The sequence below is a fragment of the Bombina bombina genome, chromosome 4 (genome assembly GCF_027579735.1).
Source record: "Bombina bombina isolate aBomBom1 chromosome 4, aBomBom1.pri, whole genome shotgun sequence".
Classification (NCBI taxonomy): domain Eukaryota; kingdom Metazoa; phylum Chordata; class Amphibia; order Anura; family Bombinatoridae; genus Bombina; species Bombina bombina.
Genome location: NC_069502.1, coordinates 179,642,297 through 179,660,834, shown reverse-complemented (window position 1 = coordinate 179,660,834; position 18,538 = coordinate 179,642,297). Strand labels below are relative to the sequence as shown.

General features: G+C 39.2%; 1 protein-coding gene across 1 annotated transcript in view; it reads left to right on the top strand.

Annotated features, from left to right (window-relative positions):
* Positions 1-18,538, top strand: part of RNF144A (ring finger protein 144A) — an 86,891-nt gene that overhangs the window by 65,971 nt on the left and 2,382 nt on the right. The window contains exon 6 of the mRNA XM_053709715.1: positions 8,849-8,938. Coding sequence (XP_053565690.1) covers positions 8,849-8,938 — 90 coding nt within the window. The remainder of the gene's footprint in view (positions 1-8,848; positions 8,939-18,538) is intronic.

Below are 18,538 nucleotides of genomic sequence, written 5' to 3'. Positions count from 1 at the left end.
AGGTAGCTCTGCAGCTATTAGAAAATATACAACTCAACTTGCAGTAATAGTTTAATAGTTTGGCGGTTGTTATGTAATATATAACTTGTAGGTAGGTAGCTCTGCAGCTATTAGAAAATATACAACACTAGTAGGCAACGGCAAGTAGTTTTGCGGTGCTGGTTGTTATAAAATATATTGCAGGCAGCTGTTAGAAAATATCAACTACAACTAATAGGTAATATCTTATAATAATTATAATAATATAGCTCACTATATATAAAATATCAAATGTTAAATATGCCGGTTTACTGCCTAATTTTAGTATCAGCAGCAGCACAGCAGTTAACTGGTTTTTTTGTGAAAAAAAACTTTGTTCTTTTTTTTCAAAACTTCTAATTGCAATCTGCTAATTAATCTGCTAAAATACTTAAATTAAATGTATTAATGTTTAATGGTAAACCACCGTGACAGCCGTCAACGGTCAAGAACTAGTAGTATCAAAAGCAGCACAGCAGTTAACTGCTTTTATTGTGAAAAAAAACTTTGTTCTTTTTTTTTCAAAACTTCTAATTGCAATCTGCTAATTAATCTGCTAAAATACTTAAATTAAATGTATTAATGTTTAATGGTAAACCACCGTGACAGCCGTCAACGGTCAACAACTAGTAGTATCAAAAGCAGCACAGCAGTTAACTGCTTTTATTGTGAAAAAAAACTTTTTTTTTTTTTCAAAACTTCTAATTGCAATCTGCTAATTAATCTGCTAAAATACTTAAATTAAATGTATTAATGTTTAATGGTAAACCACCGTGACAGCCGTCAACGGTCAAGAACTAGTAGTATCAAAAGCAGCACAGCAGTTAACTGCTTTTATTGTGAAAAAAAACTTTGTTCTTTTTTTGCAAAACTTTTAATTGCAAAAATCAGCTAATTAATCTGCTAAAATACTTAAATTAAATGTATTAATGTTTAATGGTAAGCAACCGTGACAGCCGTCAACGGTCAACAACTAGTAGTATCAACAGCAGCACAGCATTTAACTGCTTTCTGTATTTGTAAAAAAAAAATAAAAAAAAAATATTTTTTGCAAAACTTCTAATTGCAATCTGCTGACAAAAATATTATTTTATTATTCCCAAATTACTCCACTAAACTTACTGACTAAAGCCAATTTTTTTAAGAGAGAAGAACTCTACCTAAGTACTCTAAATGTTAAGTTAAAACACAAAAATAACTTTTTTTTCTCACACACACTGGTGTCTGTCTCACACTCACTCTCTAAGTAATCTCAACTCTGTTGTGTAAGTTTAATTAAGTTAACTAACTACAGTTAGTTTAAAAGTTTAAACTAAACTAATAAGCTCAGCAGCTGCAGGCCTGCAGCAAAATAAGGCCCACTGGCCAGTGCCCACTACTAAGGCAGCTTAAGCTAACTATTGGCAAAATTATCTATTAATAAGTAAGTCTGTCTGTTATGTTATTCAATTAATTTATGTCAGGAGTCCTGGACTCAGTGTCAGCACTCAGCAGCCACCACCAACAACACCACGTCTGCTGCCAGCAAGGGCTAAATCGTTTTTTTAGAGGCAAGTAAAGTTGAACAAAACAGGTCAGAGCTCTGTAAACAAGGCTCCTATCCGCTCAACGGCTATCTCCTCAATGCGATTTTCGCGCCGTTGAGCGGGAGGAGCCTTGTGGGGGCGGTCACGTGACGCTAGTAGCGTATCAGAGGCGAGACTCACCATGACAGGCAGACCGTGGGTGGAGCCAGAGCACAGGCTGAAGTCAGCTCGCACACTTCAGCCTGTGCGAATAGGGCTCTATTACCAGTGCCGGGCTGGGAGGAGCAACGCCTGCACAGTGATGCATAGAGATCACTGTGCAGGATAGGGTTTTGCTTGATCGCACGTGCGATCAGTGTCTGCTCTGCCATGTCTCTGCCAGGTGTGCACAGTGCGCGCACTCGCGCAGTGAGAGCAGCCCGAGGAGGAGACGCTAGTGACTGATGCGGTGACGTCAGCGTCCACCTGGGTCCTAGCTCCCTCCTGCTTCAAATCTAATCTATCCTTGTGTGGTATATAATATTTTTAAATATTACCGGTCCTACAGCAGGCTGAGAGGGCGGCTAGTGGGGTGGCTACAAAAAACAGAGCCTACATTATATTATAATAAATAATAACACACACACACTAATAAAAAAAAAAAAAAAATTAAACAAAAAAAATTAAACATTTTTTTTTTTTGCTGATTTTTTTTTTTTTTTTTGGCTCATTTTTTTTTTTTCCTCCTTGCCCCCTGGGGGGTTCACGTGCGAATGTGCACAACTGGAGGAGCCTCCACTGCTTTGTACCATAGTCCTGGGTTGTAATATCTTGTAATATCTTGTAATATCAGCAACATTATAGTGCATCAAATAATGTGCCCTACTTGCATGTAATTTTAGCTCTACTGACCCTGCAAGTCTATGGCCTTGTTTCCATTGCTGTTGTAAACTGGTGGTAACAAGGTTTTCCTTTACATTCTATGGAGATGTTAAATGTTTTTAGAAACCTGCTGATCCCAAGGGGACGTGGCTGGTTAGCCAATGAGCACCAGTTGTTGCACAACCAATTTACACTTTCTTTCATGTAATTGGCAAAGAGTCCATGAGCTAGTGATGTATGGGATATACAATCCTACCAGGAGGGGCAAAGTTTCCCAAACCTCAAAATGCCTATAAATACACCCCTCACCACACCCACAAATCAGTTTTACAAACTTTGCTTCCTATGGAGGTGGTGAAGTAAGTTTGTGCTAAGATTTCTACATTGATATGCGCTTCTCAGCATTTTGAAGCCCGATTCCTCTCAGAGTACAGTGAATGTCAGAGGGACGTGAAGGGAGTATCACCTATTGAATGCAATAGTTTTCCTCACGAGAGATCTATTTCATAGGTTCTCTGTTATCGGTCGTAGAGATTCATCTCCTACCTCCCTTTTCAGGTCAACGATATACTCTCATATTCCATTACCTCTACTGATAACCGTTTCAGTACTGGTTTGGCTATCTGCAGATAGGTGTCTTTTGGTAAGTGTGTTTTCATTTCTTAAGACACTCTCAGCTATGGTTTGGCAATTTATGTATTTATATAAAGTTTTAAATATATGTATTGTACTCATATTTGCCATGATTCAGGTTTTCAGTATATTTCCTTTTGCAGACTGTCAGTTTCATATCTGGAAAATGCATTTTTCAGGAAAATGTATTTCTTACCTGGGGTATAGTAATTTTTCAATTGACTGTCATTTTCAAATTCTCGGGCAGAATTAGCTTCGCGAGGGCGCAGAATGCTAAAGTTTATTGCGTCATTTTTGGGTCTAGATTTTTTGGCACAAAGTTACGTTCGATGATGCAAATTCGTCTCTGCCGGCGTCTTAGTTGACGCCGAGACCTTTCACAAGGTTGTGTCTTCAATGATGCAAGTGTGTCATTTCTGGATGTTAGCATTTGTGTTGTGTGTCTTACTTGGCGCCAAATATTTTCATTATTTAAAACCCCATTCCTATATGCCTCTTGCCTTTTTTTCTATCAGAGGGCTATGCTGTTTGCATTTTTTTCCCATTCATAAAACTGATATATTAGGAAATTGATCATTTTGGTTTATATGTTGTTTTTTTCTCTTACATTTGCAAGATGTCTCAATCTGATCCTGTCTCAGAAATCAGTGTTGGAACCCTGCTGCCTGATAACAGTTCTACCAAAGCTAAGTGCATTTGTTGTAAACTTGTGGAGGTTATATTTCAAGCTGTGGTTTATAATAGTTGTCATGATAAACTTTTACATGCAGATAATGTTTCTTTCAGTAATAGTACATTGCCTGTTTCTGTTCCTTTAACTTCTAATGTACAAGATATACCTGTGAATTTAAAATAATTTATTGCTGATTCTATTCAGAAGGCTTTGTCTGCCATCCCGCCTTCTAATAAACGGAAAAGGTCTTTTAAAACTTCTCATAAAGTTGATGAAATTTCAAATGACCGACAACATACTGAATTATCCTTCTCTGATGAGGATCTATCTGGTTCAGAAGATCCTGCCTCAGATATTGACACTGACAAATCTACTTATTTGTTTAAAATAGAGTATATTCGTTCTTTGTTCTTTGTTAAATTAAATTCTGTTTATAAACCTCCTGTAGTTATTCCAGAGGTTTTTCCAGTTCCTGATGCTATTTCTGATATGCTTTTCTAAGGAATGGAATAGGCCTGGTACTTCTTTTATTCCTTCTTCAAGGTTTAAAAAATTGGATCCTTTACCAGCAGTTACTGTTTCTAGAAAGATTTATTATTCAGTGTTGGGAAAAGATCCCCAAAGTTGATGGGGCTATCTCTACTCTTGCTAAACGTACTACTATTCCTATGGAAGATAGTACTTCTTTTAAAGATCCTTTAGATAGGAAACTTGAATCTTACCTAAGGAAAGCCTATTTATATTCAGGTCATCTTCTCAGCCCTGCAATTTCATTGGCTGATGTTGCAGCTGCAGCATTGTCCTCTTGCTTCAACATGCTAATTATTTTATTTGTGATGCCATTTTTGATATCATCAAAATTGATGTTAAATCTATGTCTTTAGCTATTTTAGCTAGAAGAGCTTTGTGGCTTAGATCTTGGAATGCTGACATGACTTATAAGTCTAGATTGCTATCTCTTTCTTTCCAAGGTAATAAGTTATTTGGTTCTCAGTTGGATTCGATTATTGTCACTGGGGGGAAGGGAGTTTTTTTGCCTCAGGATAAAAGACCTAAGGGTAAATCGAATGCTTCTAATCGTTTTCGTTCCTTTCGTCAGTATATGGAACCAGAAACCTAATCCTTCCCACAAGGAATCTGTTTCCAATTGGAAACCTTCCTCAAATTGGAATAAATCCAAGCCAATTAAGAGACCAAAGCCAGCCCCCAAGTCTGCATGAAGGTGCGACCCTCATTCCAGCTCAGCTGGTAGGGGGCAGATTAAGATTTTTCAAGGATGTTTGGACAAATTCTGTCCAAAATCAATGGATTCTGAGTATTGTCTCTCAGTGGTACCAAATAGGATTCAGAGTAAGACCTTCTGTGAGAAGATATTTTCTCTCACGCATCCCAGCAAATCTAGTAAAGGTTCAGGCTTTCTGAAGTGTGTTTCAGACCTGGAGTTTTCAGGGGTAATCATGCCAGTTCCGTTTCAGGAACAGGGTCTGGGGTTTTATTCAAATCTATTCATTTTACCAAAGAAAGAAAATTCATTCAGACCAGTTCTGGATCTGAAAATTTTGAATCGTTATTTAAGAGTACCAACTTTCAAAATGGTGACTATAAGGACTATTCTGCCTTTTGTTCAGCAAGGACATTATATGTCCACAATAGACTTGCAGGATGCATGTCTTCATATTCCGATTCATCCAGATCATTATCAGTTTCTGAGATCCTCTTTTCTAGACAAGTATTACCAATTTGTTGCTCTTCCTTTTAGCCTAGCGACAGCTCCAAGAATCTTTTCAAAGGTTCTCGGTGCCCTACTCTCTGTAATCAGAGAGCGGGGTATTGCATTGTTTCCTCATTTGGACGATATCTTGGTACTAGCTCAGTCTTTACGTTCTGCAGAATCTCACACAAATCAACTTGTGTTGTTTCTTTCGAAAACATGGTTGGAGGATCAATTTACCAAAAAGTTATTTGATTCCTCAGACAAGGGTCACCTTTTTAGGTTTCCAGATAGATTCAGTGTCCATGACTCTGTCTCTAACAGACAAGAGACGTTTAAAATTGGTTGCAGCCTGTCGGAACCTTCAGTCTCAGTCATTCCCTTCAGTAGCTATGTACATGGAAGTTTTAGGTCTCATGACTGCAGCATCGGACGCGATCCACTTTGATCATTTTCATATGAGATCTCTCCAGCTTTGTATGCTGAACCAATGGTGTAGGGATTATACAAGGATATTACAATTAATATCCTTAAATCCCAATGTTCGACTTTCTCTGACTTGGTGGTTAGATCACCATTGTATAGTTCAAGGGGCCTCTTTTGTTCATCCAAACTGGACTGTGATCACAACAGATGCAAGTCTTTCAAGTTGGGGAGCTGTTTGGGGATCTCTGACAGCACAAGGGGTTTGGAAATCTCTAGGCGAGATTACCAATCAATATTTTCAGGGCTCTTCAGATTTGGCCTCTGTTGAAGAGAGAACCATTCATTTGTTTTCAGAAAGACAATATCACAACTGTGGCATATGTCAATCATCAGGGTGGGACTCACAGTCCCTAAGCTATAAAAGAAGTATCTTGGATACTTGCTTGGGCGGAATCCAGCTCCTGTCTAATTTCTGCAGTTCATATCCCAGGTATAGACAATTGGGAGGCAGATTATCTCAGCCGTCAGACATTACATCCAGGGGATTGGTCCCTCCATCCAGATGTGTTTTCTCAGGTTGTTCAGATGTGGGGTCTTCCAGAAATAACAATGTAGAGAAGTTCTCCAGCTAGTAGTGCAAATCGACCTTTATTAGTGCATACAGGGTTCCAACAGTAACAGCAACGTTTCAGGCAAACAATATGCCCTTTGTCAAGCTTGATAAAGGGCAAATTGTTTGCCTGAAATGTTGCTGTTACTGTTGGAACCCTGTATGCACTAATAAAGGTCAATTTGCACTAATAGCTGGAGAACTTCTCTACATTGTGATTTGTCTGGGTTTGGTTAACCCTCTCCTTGCTCAGTACCATCTGGTGGGTGCTGTTCTTCATTTATCTGTTGAAATTTGTCTTCCAGAAATAGATATGATGGCTTCTCATCTAAACAAGAAACTTCCCAGGTACCTGTCCAGGTCCAGGGATCCTCAGGCGGAAGCAGTGGATGCGTTGACACTTCCTTGGTGTTATCAACCTGCTTATATTTTCCTGCCTCTAGTTCTTCTTCCAAGAGTGATCTCCAAAATCATCATGGAGCAATCATTTGTATTACTGGTGGCTCCAGCATGGCCTCACAGGTTTTGGTATGCGTATCTTGTTCGGATGTCCAGTTGCCAACCTTGGCCACTTCCATTAAGGCCGAACCTTCTGTTACAGGCTCGTAAATCTGTTTCTAGAAATATTTATTATTGATTTTGGAAGATTTATATTTCATGGTGTTCTTCTCATAAATTCTCTTGGCATTCTTTCAGAATTTCTAGAATTTTACAGTTTCTTCAGGATGGCTTGGATAAGGGTTTGTCTGCAAGTTCCTTGAAGGGACAAATCTCTGCTCTTTCTGTTTTATTTCACAGAAAGATTGCTAAAATTCCTGATATTCACTGTTTTGTTCAGGCTTTGGTTCATATCAAGCCTGTTATTAAATCAATCTCTCCTCCTTGGAGTCTTAATTTGGTTTTGAAGGCTTTATAGGCTCCTCCTTTTGAGCCTATGCATTCTTTGGACATTAAACTACTTTCTTGGAAAGTGTTGTTCCTTTTGGCCATCTCTTCTGCTAGGTGAGTTTCTGAATTATCTGCTCTTTCTCCTTTTCTGATTTTTCATCAGGATAAGGCGGTTTTGCGGACTTCATTTAAATTCTTACCTAAGGTTGTGAATTCTAACAACATTAATAGAGAAATTGTTGTCCCTTCCTTGTGTCCTAATCCTAAGAATTCTTTGGAGAGATCCTTACATTCTTTGGATGTGGTAAGAGCTTTGAAATATTATGTTGAAGCTACTAAAGATTTCAGGAAGACTTCTAGTCTGTTATCTTTTCTGATTCTAGGAAAGGTCAGAAGGCTTCTGCTGTTTCCTTGGCTGCGTGGTTAAAGCTTTCGATTCATCAAGCTTATTTGGAGTCGGGTCAAGCCCCGCCACAGAGAATTACAGCTCATTCTACTAGATCAGTCTCCACTTCATGGGCTTTTAAGAATGAAGCTTCAGTTGATCAGATTTGCAAAGCAGCAACTTGGTCTTCTTTGCATACATTTACTAAATTCTACCATTTTGATGTATTTGCTTCTTCAGAAGCAGTTTTTGGTAGAAAAGTTCTTCAGGCAGCTGTTTTAAGTTTTTCTTTTCATTTATGAGAATAAACTTATATTAATTTTTTTCAGAGGAAAATGGCTGTTTTTATTTTATCCCTTCCTTTAGTGACTCTTGTGTGGAGTTCCACATCTTGGGTATTGCTATCCCATACGTCACTAGCTCATGGACTCTTGCCAATTACATGAAAGAAAACATAATTTATGTAAGAACTTACCTGACAAATTCATTTCTTTCATATTGGCAAGAGTCCATGAAGCCCACCATTTTTTTGGTGGTTATTATTTTTTTGTATAAAGCACAATTATTTCCAAAGTTCCTTTGTTGATGCTTTTTACTCCTTTCTTTATCACCCCACTAATTGGCTATTTATTAAACTGAATTTTGGGTGTGGTGAGGGTTGTATTTATAGGCATTTTGAGGTTTGGGAAACTTTGCCCATCCTGGTAGTATTGTATATCCCATACGTCACTAGCTCATGGACTCTTGTCAATATGAAAGAAATTAATTTATTAGGTAAGTTCTTACATAAATTATGTTTTTAAACATTTTTCAAGGAATTTCCGCAAAATGTATTTTCTAACAAAGGAGAAAATAGAAATGTAAAATAAGCAGGCAAAAATACTAACATGAACTATTTTGCAAAATGTAACTGGTACTACTGGTTTTATATTATTTATTTTATGTTACGTATTTGATGCTAATTAAACTGATATATTTTTGTGTTTCTTTACTAATTTCTGAAAATCGTGTGTTCCTTTTTTATTTGAATATATGCGTGACCAGTTTTACAATTTATGTAACTGAATTAACTTTATTTCTTGGTAACTGCTTAACTATGATATCATTTGTGTAATAGGATGATTTCCTACTCATACATTATGATAAAGGACCTTGTCGAAACAAATTAGGTCATTCCAGGGCATCTGTCATCTGGCACAGAACACAGGTTTGTGTATAAATTTTCTTTTAATTTGCTTTCTTACACCCATGTTAGCAAATATTTGATATATAAAGTTTAGCAGCTTAACATTTCACAATATAGTATCCTGATACCCAGATGATGGACCCCAGAAGGAGGGAATATCTCTTAAAAACTCTTTAAGCTGGAAGATGCAATTATTCATAGACCACACAGAACAAGTTTACCATTGTACTACTCTGTTTGGCTACACCATCAAAATCTCCAAAAACAAGTCAGTCTAGAGAAATGTAAGAAAAATGTGCTTTTTGTTGCATTTGTATTATTGCTGCTGTTATTATTATTATTATTATTATTATTATTATTTTTATTATTGTAACCTAAAGAAAAGTTGCACTAAATGGAACTTACTATGGTTCTGATTTTCTAGAATTCCCCCAGCATGGAGAGAAATCATCGGCTTATTTTACTGAGCATTATATTGGAAACTAAGAGCCAGATTTCGAGTTGAACGCAAACATTTGTGCGCAAGCAATATCAGCTTTTCACTTTTGTTAAATTGCGCTGATATTACAAGATGAAAGTAAATGCAATCATTCGAGCGCAATTCAGGTTAACATACATATATACACATAAATACATATGTATACATATATATATAAGTGCATTTGAGCCCTTTGCAGTTAAGTAGATGAAAACATGTAAAAGCATGCGACTAGATTACGAATTGTGCATTAGGCTTAAAAAGCAGCGTTGGCTGGTCCCAACGCTGCTTTTTAACGCCCGCTGGTATTACAAGTCTTGCAGGTACAGGTGTACCACTTATTTTTTTTGTCCAGACTTGGAAATACCGCAAATCCACTTACGTAAATTGCGTATCCTCTTTTTTCAATGGGACTTGCATAGCGCCGGTATTATGACTCTGACAAAAAGTGAGCGGTAGACCCTCTCCTGTCAACACTGGTACCGCATTTTAAAGTCAGTAGTTAAGAGTTTCACACTACAACGCCGTAGCATAAAACTCTTAACTAAAGTGCTAAAAAGTACACTAACACCCATAAACTACCTATTAACCCCTAAACTGAGGCCCTCCCACATCGCAAACACTAAAATAAAATTTTGAACCCCTAATCTGCCGAACCGGACATCGCTGCCACTATAATAAATATATTAACCCCTAAACCGCCACACTCCCGCCTCGCAAACAGATAGCTACAATATAACTAATAGTTACATTGTAGCTAGCTTAGGGTTTATTTTTATTTTACAGGCAAGTTTGTATTTATTTTAACTAGGTAGAATAGTTATTAAATAGTTATTAACTATTTAATAAACTACCTAGCTAAAATAAATACAAAAGTACCTGTAAAATAAAACCTAACCTAAGTTACAATAACACCTAACACTACACTATAATTAAATTAATTCCCTAAATTAAATACAATTAAATACAATTAAATAAAATTAGCTAAAGTACAAAAGAAAACAAACACTAAATTACAGAAAATAATAAACAAATTACAAGATTTTTAAACTAATTACACCTAATCTAATCCCCCTAAAAAAATAAAAAAGCCCCCCCAAAATAAAAAGCCCTACCCTACACTAAATTACAAATAGCCCTTAAAAGGGCCTTTTGCGGGCATTGCCCCAAAGTAATAAGCCCTTTTACATGTAAACAAAATTACAAATCCCCCCCCCAACATTAAAACCCACCACCCACGCAACCAACCCTACTCTAAAACACACCCAATACCCCCTTAAAAAAACACTAACCCCTTGAAAATAACCTTATCAGGAGAAGTCTTCATCCAACCGGGCCCAAGTCATCAACAAATCCGGCAGAAGTCTTCATCCAAGCCGGGCGAAGTGGTCCTCCAGACGGGAAGAAGTCTTCATCCAGATGGCATCTTCTATCTTCATCCATCCAGCGCGGAGCAGGTCCATCTTCAAGACATCCGATGCGGAGCATCCTCTTCTTTCCACAGCGACTGAAGAATGATGGTACCTTTAAGTGACGTCATCCAAGATGGCGTCTCTTCAATTCCGATTGGCTGATAGTATTCTATCAGCCAATTGGAAATTAAGGTAGAAAAAAATCCTATTGGTTGATGCAATCGGCCAATACGATTGAGCTGGCATTCTATTGGCTGATTGGAACAGGATTGAATTTCAGTCCTATTGGCCGAATGCATCAGCCAATTGAATTTTTCCTACCTTAATTCCGATTGGCTGATAGAATTCTATCAGCCAATCGGAATTGAAGGGACACCATCTTGGATGACGTCACTCAAAGGAACCTTCATTCTTCAGTCGCCGTGGAAAGAAGAGGATGCTCCGCGTCGGATGTCTTGAAGATGGACCCGCTCCACGCCGGATGGATGAAGATAGAAGATGCCATCTGGATGAAGACTTTGGCTCATCTGGAGGACCACTTCTGCCCGTCTGGAGGACCACTTCTGCCAGATTCGTTGAGGACTTTGGCCAGGTTGGATGAAGACTTCTCCCGGTAAGGTGATCTTCTAGGGGTTAGTGTTAGTTTTTTTTAAGGGGGTATTGGGTGGATTTTAGAGTAGGGTTGGTTGTGTGGTAGTGGGTTTTAATGTTGGGGGGGAATTTGTAATTTTCTTCTACAAGATACGACGAGTCCACGGATTTCATCCTTATTTGTGCGATATTAACCTCCTGCTAACAGGAAGTGGCAAGGAGCACCACAGCAGAGCTGTATATATAGCTCCTCCCTTCCCTCCATCTCCAGTCATTCTCTTTGCCTGTGTTAGTAATAGGAAGAGGTAAAGTGAGGTGTTAGTTTTAGATTCTTCAGTCAAGAAGTTTTTTATTTTAAATGGTACCGGTGAGTACTATTTTCCTCAGGAAGATATGGAATGAAGAAGATTTCTGCCCTGAGGTTGATGATCTTAGCAGATCCATTTTGGATTCCCACAGAGCTTCTGAAGGTAGTGCAAGGTAGTGTGGAGAACGGTGTCATGCTACAAGCAGCATTGAGGTATGTTCAGTCTTTTATTTCTGAGGAGACTTGTTATATCAGAGCTGGCTGACATTTTTCCCTGCAAGGGAAGGGGTAAGCAGTAGACCTGTATCACTGAGGGTGTTACTGAAAATCCTGTGTTTTATACATATTGCTTTGACATACTGTATGGGGCTTGACACTGGGAGAGGCAGCTTGACATTAATATATTTATTAGTTAAAGTCAGTAGGGCTGCAGTTTCTTGTTAAAAGATTTTAGGTTCAGGGGACCACATGGCTTTCTTTTTCAAACAGCTTCCCATGCGCTTAAACAGACTGTTGAGACGACGTCCATGATGGACTAAGAAGGCAGCAGGCATTAGCTCCGGTGGGGCCTAAAGTTGTGTTATTAGCACTGGATCATTGTCGAGTCATTTTGCAGTACCCTAGGGGCAGGCAGGCACCACAGCAGAGCTGTGGGAAGGTGCAGGGGTTATTTTTTTCTGTTAAGATATATTTTTTGATTAAAATGTCTCTTAGAGGGTAAATTCACCTTTTACTTACAGGGTGCAATAATTTTTGGGCCAATTGAATTATTATATTTAACTGTTTAGCGATTTTTCAAACGTTTTAGGCAGTTTGAGAAAAAATTGTTGCGCTAAAAGTTGTTTGAATCAATAAATGAGGTGATTTACAACTATTGTGGCTATTACTAGTCTGTTCAACATTTCTGACATTGAGGAAATTAATTGTTCTATGTGTTTAGAAGCCATTGTGGAACCCCCTCTTACTTTGTGTACCTCTTGTACTGAAAGGGCCTTACAACGTAAAAAGCATATTTTAGGTAAAGAAAGCGTGCCTAAGGATGATTCTCAGTCTGAAGAGAATCAGGATATGCCATCTAATTCTCCCCAAGTGTCACAAACTTTAACGCCCACACAAGCGACGCCGAGTTCCTAAAATGCGTCTAATTCTTTTACTCTGCAGGATATGGCTGCAGTTATGTCAACTACCCTTACAGAGGTATTATATAAGTTACCAGTGTTACAGGGTAAACGCAGTAGGACAGGAATTAATGTGAATACTGAGTCCTCTGATGCTTTGTTGGCTATTTCCGATGTACCCTCACAGGGCTCTGAGTTGGGGGTCAGGGAATTGTTGTCTGAGGGAGAACTTTTGGACCCAGGAAGTATGTTACATCTGACAGATTTGGACGTCATGTCCTTTAAATTTAAGCTTGAACACCTCCGCCTGTTACTTCAGGAGGTTTTTAGCGACTCTGGATGATTGTGACACTATTGTGATACCACCAGAGAAATTGTGTAAAATGGACAAATATCTAGAAGTACCTACTTACACTGATGTTTTTCTGGTTCCTAAAAGAATTTCGGAAATTATAAAGAAGGAATGGGACAGACCTGGTATACCGTTCTTTTCGTACTCCTAATTTCAAGAAAATGTATCCCATATCAGATACCATTCGGGACTCTTGGCAGTCGGTCCCTAAGGTGGAGGGAGCTATCTCTACCCTGGCTAAGCGTACAACTATTCCTTTTGAGAACATTTGTGCTTTCAAAGACCCTATGGATAAGAAGTTAGAGGGTCTTCTAAAGAAATTATTTATTCATCAGGGTTTCCTTTTACAACCAACAGCTTGCATTGTTCCATTTACTACTGTAGCAGCTTTTTGGTTTGATGCTCTAGAAGAGTTTCTGAAGGCTGAGACCCCTTTAGAGGACATTTTAGATAGAATTAGGGCTATCAAGCTAGCTAATTCTTTTATTACAGATGCCGCCTTTCAAATTGCTAAGTTGGCAGCGAAAAATGCAGGATTTGCCATTTTGGCGCGTAGAGCGTTATGGTTAAAATCGTGGTCTGCTGATGTGTCATCTAAATCAAAGCTCTTAGCTATTCCTTTCAAGGGGAATACCCTATTCAGGCCTGAGTTGAAGGAAATCATTTCTGACATTACTGGAGACCCAACCATGCTTGGAACAAGGGTAAGCAACCCAAGAAGACCATTGCTGCTACAAAGACAGCATGAAGGGATGGCCCCTGATCCGGGTCCGGATCTAGTAGGGGACAGACTTTCTTTCTTTTCCCAGGCTTGGGTAAGAGATGTTCAGGACCCCTGGGCACTGGAAATTGTAACCAACGGGTATCAACTGGAATTCAAAAATTTTCTCCCAAGAGGGAGATTTCTTCTTTCACAATTGTCTGTAAACCAGATAAAAAGAGAGGCGTTCTTACATTGTATAAAAGACCTCTCTACTATGGGAGTAATTTGTTCCGTTCCAAGATTAGAACAGGGACAGGAATTTTACTCAAATCTTTTCATAGTTCTCAAAAAAGAGGGAACGTTTAGACCTATTTTAGACCTCAAGAGTCTAAACAAGTTTCTCAGAGTTCCATCCTTCAAGATGGAGACCATCCGAACAATTTTACCAATGATCCAGGAGGGTCAATATATGACTACCGTGGACTTGAAGGATGCATACCTTCATATTTCTATCCATAAGGATCATCATCAGTTCCTAAGGTTTGCCTTCCTGGACAAACATTTTCAGTTCGTGGCTCTTCCCTTCGGGTTGGCCACAGCACCCAGGATCTTTACAAAGGTTCTAGGGTCCCTTCTGGCGATTCTCAGGCCACGGGGCATAGCAGTGGCACCTTATCTGGACGATATTTTGATTCAGGCGTCAACTTATCATCTGACGAAATCTCATACAGACACAGTGTTGTCCTTTCTGAGAACTCACGGATGGAAGGTGAACCTAGAAAAGAGTTCACTAGTTCCAAGGACAAGGGTTCCCTTCTTGTAGACATGAAAATATTTCTGACAGAGGTCAGAAAGTCAAAAATTTTAAATACTTGTCGAGCCCTTCAGTCCAGTCCTCGGCCATCAGTGGCTCAGTGTATGGAGGTAATTGGATTAATGGTAGCGGCAATGGACATCATTCCGTTTGCTCATTTTCATCTCAGACCACTGCAGCTGTGCATGCTCGGACAGTGGAATGGGGACTATGCAAATTTATCTCCTCTGATAAATCTGGATCAAGAAACCAGAGATTCTCTTCTTTGGTGGTTGTTGCCGGATCATCTGTCCCAGGGGACGTGATTCCGCAGACCCTCGTGGGTGATAGTGACAACGGACGCCAGCCTTCTGGGCTGGGGTGCAGTCTGGAATTCCCTGAAGGCTCAGGGTGTAAGGTGGAGTCTCTACTTCCAATCAATATTCTGGAATTGAGAGCAATATTCAATGCGCTTCAGGCATGGCCTCAGTTGGCTTCAGCCAAATTCATCAGATTCCAGTCGGACAACATCATGACTGTGGCTTATATCAATCATCAGGGGGGACCGAGGAGTTCCTTAGCGATGACAGAAGTATCCAAGATAATTTGATTGGCGGAGGCCCACTCTTGTTATCTGTCAGCAATCTACATCCCAGGAGTAGACAACTGGGAAGCGGATTTCTTAAGCCGACAGGCCTTTCACCCAGGGGAGTGGGAACTCCATCCGCAGGTATTTGCCTCTCTGATTCTCCGATGGGGCAGACCAGAATTGGATCTGATGGCATCTCGACAGAATGCCAAGCTTCCAAGATACGGATCCAGGTCGAGGAATCCTCAGGCCGAACTGATAGATGCCTTGGCAGTGCCTTGGTCATTCAGCCTAGCTTATGTGTTTCCACCGTTTCCTCTCCTTCCCCCCGTGATTGCTCAGATCAAACAGGAGAGAGCTTCAGTAATTCTGATCGTGCCTGCGTGGCCACGCAGGACTTGGTATGCGGATCTAGTGGACATGTCCTCTCTGCCAACGTGGAAACTTCCATTGAGACAGGACCTTCTCATTTAAGGACCTTTCCAACATCCAAATCTAAATTCTCTGCAGCTGACTGCTTGGAGATTGAACGATTGATTTTATCTAAGCGGGGATTCTCCGATTCGGTTATTGATACTTTGATACAGGCCCGTAAGCCTGTCACTAGAAAGATCTATCATAAGATATGATGTAAATATCTTTTTTGGTGTGAATCCAAGGGCTACTCATGGAGTAAAGTTAGGATTCCCAGGATTCTGTCTTTTCTCCAAGAAGGATTGGAGAAAGGGTTATCAGCAAGTTCCTTAAAGGGACAGATTTCTGCTTTGTCAATTTTGCTACACAAACGTTTGGCAGATGTTACAGTTGTTCAGTCTTTTTGTCAGGCTCTAACCAGAATTAAGCCTGTCTTTAGACCAATTGCTCCACCCTGGAGTTTGAATTTAGTCCTTAGTGTTCTTCAAGGGGTTCCATTTGAACCCATGCATTCCATAGATATTAAATTGTTATCTTGGAAAGTTTTGTTTTTGGTTGCTATTTCTTCTGCTCGTAGAGTTTCTGAGCTTTCAGCGTTACAATGTGACTCGCCTTATCTTATCTTTCATTCTGATAGGGTGGTTTTACGTACCAAACCTGGATTCCTTCCTAGGGTTGTTTCAAATAAGAATATTAATCAGGAAATTGTTGTTCCTTCCTTGTGTCCTAATTCTTCTTCTAAGAAGGAGCGTCTGTTACATAACTTGGACGTGGTCCGTGCCTTGAAGGATTTCCGTCAATCATCTTCATTATTCATTGTTTTTTCTGGAAAGCATATGGGTCAGAAAGCTACGGCTACCTCTTTCTTTTTGGCTGAAGAGTATCATCCGCCTGGCATATGAGACTGCTGGACAGCAGCCTCCTGAAAGAATTACGGCTCATTCTACTAGGGCTGTGGCTTCCACATGGGCTTTTAAAAACGATGCTTCTGTTGAACAGATTTGCAAGGCTGCGACTTGGTCGTCTCTTCATACTTTTTCCAAATTTGACAAATTTGATACTTTTGCTTCTTCTGAGGCTGTTTTGGGGAGAAAGGTTCTTCAAGCAGTTGTGCCTTCCGTTTAGGTCTCTGTCTTGTCCCTCCCATTTCATCCGTGTCCTGTAGCTTTGGTATTGTATCCCACAAGTAAGGATGAAATCTGTGAACTCGTCGTATCTTGTAGAAGAAAAGTAAATTTATGCTTACCTGATTTCTTCTACGATACGACGAGTCCACGGCCCTCCCTTTCATTTTTCAGACAGATTTAGATTATATTTTTTATAAACTTCAGTCACCTCTGCACCTTTGGCTTTTCCTTTCTCTTCCTAACTTCGGTCGAATGGCTGGAGGTGGAGGGAAGGGAGGAGCTATATATACAGCTCTGCTGTGGTGCTCTTTGCCACTTCCGGTTAGCAGGAGGTTAATATCCCACAAGTAAGGATGAAATCCGTGGACTCGTCATATCGTAAAAGAAAGTAATTTATCAGGTAAGCATAAATTTACTTTTTTTTTTACAGGTAAAAGAGCTGATTACTTTCGGGCAATGCACCGCAAAAGGCCCTTTTAAGGGCTATTTGTAATTTAGTGTAGGGTAGGGCTTTTTTATTTTGGGGGGGCTTTTTTATTTTGTTAGGGGGATTAGATTAGCTGTAATTAGTTTTAAAATCTTGTAATTTGTTTATTATTTTCTGTAATTTAGTGGGGTTTTTTTGGTACTTTAGCTAATTTTATTTAATTGTATTTAATTTAGGGAATTAATTTAATTATAATGTAGTGTTAGGTGTTACAATGTAACTATTAGTTATATTGTAGCTATCTTAGGGTTTATTTTACAGGTAAGTATTTAGTTTTAAATAGGAATAATTTAGTTGATTATAGTAATTTTATTTAGATTTATTTAAATTATATTTAAGTTAGGGGGGTTAGGGTTAGACTTAGGTTTAGGGGTTAATATGTTTATTATAGTTGTGGCGATGTTGGGGGTGGCAGATTAGGGGTTAATAAAATGTAACTAATGTTTGCGAGGCGGGAGTGCGGTGGTTTAGGGGTTAATATGTTTATTATAGTGGCGGCGACGTTGGGGGTGGCAGATTAGGGGTTAAGAAGTGTAGGTAGGTTGCGGCGACATTGGGGAAGGCAGATTAGGGGTTCATAAGTATAATGTAGGTGGCGGCGGTGTCCGGAGCGGCAGATTAGGGGTTAATAATATAATGTAGGTTGCGGCGATGTTGGGGGCGGCAGATTAGGGGTTAATAAGTGTAATACTAGGGGTGTTTAGACTCAGGGTTCATGTTAGGGTGTTAGATGTAGACATACATGTTCTTTCCCCATAGGAATCAATGGGGCTTCGTTAGGGAGTTTTACGCTGCTTTTTTTTCAGCCGGCTCTCCCTATTGATACCTATGGGGAAATCGTGCACGAGCACGTTACACCAGCTCACCGCTAACGTAAGCAGCACTGGTATTGGAGTGCGTTAAGGAGCAAAATTTTGCTCAACGCTCACTTCTTGTCTGGGTTGTAAAAACCCGTAATACCAGCGCTGTCTGTAAGTGAGCGGTGAGCATAAACTGCTCGTTAGCATCGCATAGCCTCTAGCGCAAAACTCGTAATCTAGGTGATATTTAAGCAATATTAATTTATTAAAGTGTTATAGTGTGTATTTACTAATATTTCACATTCCAATCTTCTGCACATTGCAGAATATGTTCTAAGTATTTGTAAATAGATATTTCTATATATACATCTTTATTATATCTTTATTTATCTATACCTATATATAATCATAGGTTTAGATATATATTGTGCCATATACCATCAGATATAT